The following is a 6408-nucleotide window of genomic DNA, read 5'->3' on the forward strand; positions in this document are numbered from 1 at the left end:
AATGTTAGGATCTGAATTTAACCAGTCTCAATCTATAGTCTGCTGTTAATCACGATGTCATTTAATCTGGGTATCCAACTGAGACCTAGACCTGATGGACTGCAGCAATCCAGACTTCTCTGTCCTCGACTGTCTCTGGAGTTTGCTCAGGTGCATGTCCCTTGAGCCCCCCTGTCCTTTTGTCTTCAGTCTTTACCATCAACAAGGTCTTTTCCATTGAGCTGGTTCTTAGCATCAGGTGGTCCAAGTACTGGGATCAGCATCAGTCCTTCCAGTGAATATTGAGGCTTCCCTGGTGGCTCAGTGGTAAAGAATCTTCCAATGCAGTTTCAATCCCTGGGTTGGGAAGATCCCCTGGAGAAGGAAGTGGCAATCCACTCCAGTATTATTGCCTGGGAAATCCTGTGGTTAGAGGAGCCTAGCAGGCCCCAGTCCATGGGGTTGCAAAAGAGTTGGACACGATTTAGCGACTACGTGATACATAAGACACCCTAAATCCCAAATTCTTTAGCCACCCTTTGCATTGAGAGTATTTCAGCAAAAAGTGCTTGCACAACACTAATCAGTAACCCTTAACCCCAAGAAGCAGGGGCAGTAGCAAATTTAATTAGAGTGGGTAGGTGATAAAGAGTGCCTTAAAGATGTCAGCAATATGTGAAATGGGTGCAGGGGTGGACCTGAGGAGTGGAGAGGTTCTGTCTCTAGCTGAGATTCCTTGTCTAGTGTTGACAGCAGTGGGATAGGCTGTGGTGTCCAGGGTTTGGCAGTGGTGATCATCACCTCACTGAACTGACTTCCTGGTGTGGCTTTGGCTGTTAAACTTCCTTTGTAGCCCGGTTCTTTTCCTCCTGCAGTCTACAAACTTCAGATGTTCTTAAAAACCCTCCAAAAGTGTCTGCTTGTCATCTGGCATTTTTTGTTTACAGTCAAAAGTCTTGACAAATACTCCTTGTCATTCGTGATGCCTAATTGGTAGCCATCTCTGTAGTCTCAATTCATATTCCTAATACATTCTTCACTTACGCAGTGAAAGTGAATGTCTAAGAGGTAAATAAGATCACATCATCCCTTTGCTTTAAAATCCTTCATTGATTCGTGCATTTAGATATAAATCCAAACTTTTTAGTGACCCTCAAAAGACTTTCACTATGTAACCACACAACTCACTGCATCTCTCCAACCACATCTCCCACTTTTTCTTTTCCTAATTTTTATTTGGCTTATTGCCTGCTTGACTTTTGCAATCACGATACAATTTAAAGCTTGCTTTAAAATGTCAGCAGCTTAAAATTATTAAAAGACATTTAAAACTAAATTTCCTAAAGTAAAGCCACTCATGTTCAGGTTGATTTACTTTTTCAATACAATGGATATATACTTTATTAAAACTAGAAGTCACCAAGTTCATAAGATTCTCTCCCTGCAGAGGACTGTCCCATTAGGTAATATAAGAATTATCTGATAATCGTAAAAAAAAAAAAAAAACTCTGCTTTAGTCTAAATGTGCTATTTGAATTTAAAGGTTATCAAATGATTTCTGGTTTTTAGTTAAGCACATAAGAGCTTGGAAGTCACCTTTCCATTCTAACAACAAAAGGCTAAACAAAAAGTCAACAGCTGTTTTTAGATTCATAAGAGAGGTAAGGTCATGGGGCAAACTGCTGCCTCCCAAACTGGAGACAGGCAAGTAAAATCTCAACATAGAGCAGAAACCCACAAGTAGAAATCTTGAGGGGGGGGGGGGGGATGAAAAATACTATGGCGGCCATAAGGGAATTCTCAGTTCTGTGAGCTTTGCCAGCTCAACTAATTTTTCAGTGAATGTTCAGAAGTCCCCTTGTGCTGTCAGAGGGGGAAGAAAAGGAACCACCATGAGATTCCACCAGAGCTTCTGTACCTCTTAAGATCTCTCTCCCAAGAGAAACTAACCAGAGCCCAACATGCTGGGATTTTATCAGAGCCTCACTGACCTGGAACAGGGAAATACTCAACTCTAGCTCACTAGCCATCCTGTCCCACCTAAGGGGAAGGAGTTGGGGGAGGAGGATGTCCAGAAGCACTTAAAACGTTTACAGGCAGAGGCACAAGCACAAAAAGATACCAATCATAAGGGTACAGACTGCCCATACGTTACGCACACATTTTCTGAGTGTAATATGTCCAGCTAACACCAAAAAAAAAAAAAAAATTTAGAAGGCATATTAAAAGCAAAATTGACGGTTTGGAGAGAGTAAGCATTAGAACCAGACAGGGATGCTGGAATTAGACTGGGAATTTAACTCTGATTAGCATGCAAAGAACTGGGATGGATAAAGTAAACAGCATGCAGGAACAGATGGTCAATGCAAGCAGAGACGTGGAAATTCTAAGAAATCAAAAAAATGCTAGAGATAAAAAACAACAGAAAAAGAATGCCCCTACCAGTCATTAACAGGACATAGCTGAGCTTAAGGAATTCATAGAAACTGCCAACCTAAAAAAAAAAAAAAACTATGTGATAATTGCGAAAGGTATGGCTCATATGTCATGGCAGTGCTAAATGGAGAAGAGAAGAAATATTTGAAACAGTAATGATGGAGAATTTCCCCCATGTTAATGTCTGACTGTTAACTGCTGTGACTGAATGTGTGCCTTCAGTAAATTGAAGCTTAATCCCTGATGTCATGTCACTTGGAGTGTTAGGCCTTTGGCAGGTAATTAGGTCATCATAATGGGGCCTTCATAAATGGGATTAGAGTCCTATAAAATAGACACCAGAGAGCTCCCTTGCTCTGCACCATGTGAGCACACAGTAAAAAGATGACTGAATCAGGAAGTAGATCCTCATCAGACACTGAGTCTGCCAGTGTCTCCATCTTGAATTTCCCAACCTCCAGAATTGTGAGAAATAAATTTCTGTTGTTTATAAGCCAGCCAGTTTATGATACTCTGGTTAGAACAGGCTGAATGCCAGACCACAGATCCAAGAAACTCAACAACAAATGGTAAATGCCCCAACCACACCAAGGCATGTCATTTTCAAAGCACAGATAACTGAAGATTAAAAATCCAGGAAGAAGCCAGAGGAAAAATACATCTTACTTATAAAGGAGCACAGGTAAGAATTAATCTGATGTCTCACAAACCATGAAAGCAAGAAGAGAGTGGTGTAACATTTAAGATGTTCAGAGAACCCCCCCCCCCCGCAAAGTTAGAATTCTCTGCCTCATGAAATTATCTTGCAAAAGGGAACACTGAAGACTAGACTATCAAAATAGAGTGAATTTGTTGCTAGTACACCTGCCTAGCAAGATAAGCTCCAGAGAGAAAAGGAAAATAACCTAGATAGAAACTCATTACATAAAGGAAAAGCATCAAAGGATTAAGGAAAGGTAAATTTTTTTTCTTTGAACTGAATTTTGTTGAAAATAATAGCAACAGTACTATTTGATTAACAATATGTGACTATGCTTATATGTGTCATATGTATTTACATATGCTTATAAAAATGGAATGACAGGAATGAACAAGCAGTTCTAGAGAGGAATTAGAATCACTTTATTAAAAAGTGCTCACAGTACTGGTGAAGCAATAGTGTTACTTTTTTTTTTTCATGGAAAAGGTCTTAGTTTATTCTTTCATGAAAAATCTGCACAAGCACCACAGATACAGTCACTGCAGAATCTTTACTCCTTTTTGCCAGCACCAACATTGGCCTTTGCAGTCCCCCTGACTTTGTTCATTCTGGTCTTGCGTTCTTTTCGCTGTTTTCTTGAGGTCTTTTTCTTCTCATACAGGCCATGTCTTGCAAGCCTGTGTTTGGGCTCATTCTTCTTCGCGTAACCCAAGGAGTCGTAAATCATGCCGAAGCCAGTTGTCTTGCCACCACCAAAATGGGTTCTGAATTCAAATACAAAGATGACATCTGGTGTGGTCTTGTACATTTTGGCCAGTTTTTCCCGAATTTCTGTTTTAGGTACTGTTGCCTTTCCAGGGTGAAGAACATCAATGACCATTTGTTTCCGCTGAAGCAGTCGGTTGGTCATGAACTTCCTAGTCCGGATAATTACTGTGTCGTTCATGATGGCCAGTAGTGTTACTTTCAAGTGGACTTAGATTTGTTGTATATTGCAAACAAGGATAACTTTTTTTAAAAAATGAAGTATAACTGATATGCTAAGAAAGGAAAGAAAAAAAAAAAAAGGAAAGAAAATACATACGTAAAAAATATCAAAGCCACAAAAAGCAGAACAAAAATAAGAACAAAGAACAAAAAATAGTAACAAATATGGAAGATATTAATCGAACTATATCAGTTATATCTCTTTGCGACCCCATGGACTGACCCACCAGGATCCTCTGTCCTTGAGATTTTCCAGGCAAGAATACTGGAGTGGGTTACTGTGCTCTCCTCCAGGGGATCTTCCCCACCCAGGGATCAAGCTATGATCCCACATGCCGTATCTTCCGTGACTTCTGCACTGGAGGTGGATTCTTAACTGCTGAGCCACCAGGGAAGCCCAGTGGTACGAATACACACATTAAAAGACAAAAAATGTTAGAAGTGGATCACAAAACAACCGAAGTATTGTCTGCCTTAAACCCATATATAGATTAAATGGATGGGGTCTTCCCTGGTGGTTTAGTGGCTAGGCCTCTGAGCTCCCAATGTGGTAGGCCCAGGTTCAGTCCCTGGTGAGGGAATTGGATCCCACAAGCTGCAACTAAAAAGAGTTCACATACCACAATGAAGATCTAACATTCCATGATCCCATGTGCCACATCTAAGATCCAGCACAATCAAATACAAAAAGTAACAAAGATATACGTGCTAATACTAATGGAAAGAAAGCAGGAGTACTCTATTAATTTCAGACAGAGCAGACTTCAGAGCAAGGAAAATTACCAGGCTTAAAAAGAGGCAATGCATAATGATAAAGGGGTCAGTTCTTCAAGAAGACAAGAATTTGCACCTAACAACAGAGCACTGAAATATGTGTAGCCAGAAGAAACAGATAAATCCACTAGTTTGGATAGAGACTTCAACTCCCCTTTCAGAAATGAACAAAATCCAGCAGGCAGAAAAGGACAATTGAACTCAACAGCACCAACAATCAACTGGATATAATGGACATCTATAGATTGATTCATACCAACATCAGAATATACATTTTTCTCAAGTTCACCTAGAAAGATACATTCTGGGCCATAAATTAAAACTAATTTTAAAGAGTCTGATTCTTTGCTACCCCATGGACTGTAGTCAACCAGACTCCTCCATCCATGGGGGTTCTCCAGGCAAGAATACTGGAGTGGGTTGCCATGACCTTCTCCAGGGGATATTCCCAACCCAGGGATCAAACCCAAGTCTCCTGCACTATAGGCAGATTCTTTACCTTCTGAGCCACCAGGGAAGCAAATTTTTAAAAAACTAAATTTTTAAAAAACAGAAACCATCCAAGGCCTGCTCTCAGACCAAAATGGAATTAAACTAGATATAAATAACAGCCTGCAGAAATTTGCTCTGTGATGCATGGAGCTCAAATCAGGTGCTCTGTGAAAACCTAGAGCAGTGGGAGGTGGAAAAGTTCAAGAGGGAGGGGACATATGTATACCTTTGGCTGATTCATGTTGATACATAGCAGGGACCAACACAATATTGTAAAGCAATTATCCTCTATGAATGAATATTCATTGGAAGGACTGATGCTGAAGCTCCAATACTTTGGCAACCTGACTTGAAGAACTGACTCATTGGAAAAGACCCTGATGCTGGGAAAGATTGAAGGCAGGAGGAGAAGGGGATGACAGAGGATGAGATGGTTGCATGGCATCACCAACTTGATGGACATGAGTTTGAGCAAGCTCCGGGAGTTGGTAATGGACAGGAAAGCTTGGCACACTGCAGTCCATGGGGCTGCAAAGAGTCAGACATGACTGAGCGACTGAACTGAACTGAATTATCCTCCAATTAAAAATAAATAATTTTTAAAAAATAAAAATAGAAACTGTTCAATGCCTCCTGTCAGGTCAAAATAGAATTAAACTAGAAGTCAATATTGAATATCCCCAAATAATTGAAGATTAAACAGTACATGTCTTAATAACACACGGGTCATTGAGAAAACCTCTATGATGAGATTCTAAATGATTCTAAAAGATTCTCTATGATGAGTTTCTAAAATATTTTCAATCAAAAATTGTGAGATGCCGTGGAAACAGTGCTTAGAGGCAAATATATAGCATAGAGTGCAAATATTGGAAAAGAAGAAAGGTCACAGGACTTCCCTAGTGGTCCAGTGGTTAGGACTCTGCACTTCAAGTGCAGGGGGCACAGGTTCAATCCCTGGTCAGAGAATTAAGATTCCATGTGCTGTATGTTGCAGCCAAAATTTTTTGAAAAGAAGAAAGGTCTAAAATCAATCCATT

At 40.2% G+C, this 6408-nt stretch overlaps 1 protein-coding gene across 1 annotated transcript; it reads right to left on the reverse strand.

Moving 5' to 3' along the window:
• Positions 1-3580: 3580 nt before the first annotated feature.
• Positions 3581-4062, reverse strand: LOC122444832 (40S ribosomal protein S24-like). Its single transcript, XM_043473492.1, has one exon. The coding sequence runs from the start codon at positions 4059-4061 to the stop codon at positions 3666-3668; it is 396 nt and encodes a 131-aa protein (XP_043329427.1). The 5' UTR covers position 4062; the 3' UTR covers positions 3581-3665.
• Positions 4063-6408: the final 2346 nt, after the last annotated feature.

Source organism: Cervus canadensis, chromosome 7, assembly GCF_019320065.1.
Source record: "Cervus canadensis isolate Bull #8, Minnesota chromosome 7, ASM1932006v1, whole genome shotgun sequence".
Taxonomy (NCBI): Eukaryota; Metazoa; Chordata; class Mammalia; order Artiodactyla; family Cervidae; genus Cervus; species Cervus canadensis.

Coding starts and splice junctions, on each gene's coding strand:
- LOC122444832 (XM_043473492.1), bottom strand. CDS start 4,061: ATGAACGACACAGTAATTATCCGGACTAGGAAGTTCATGACCAACCGA.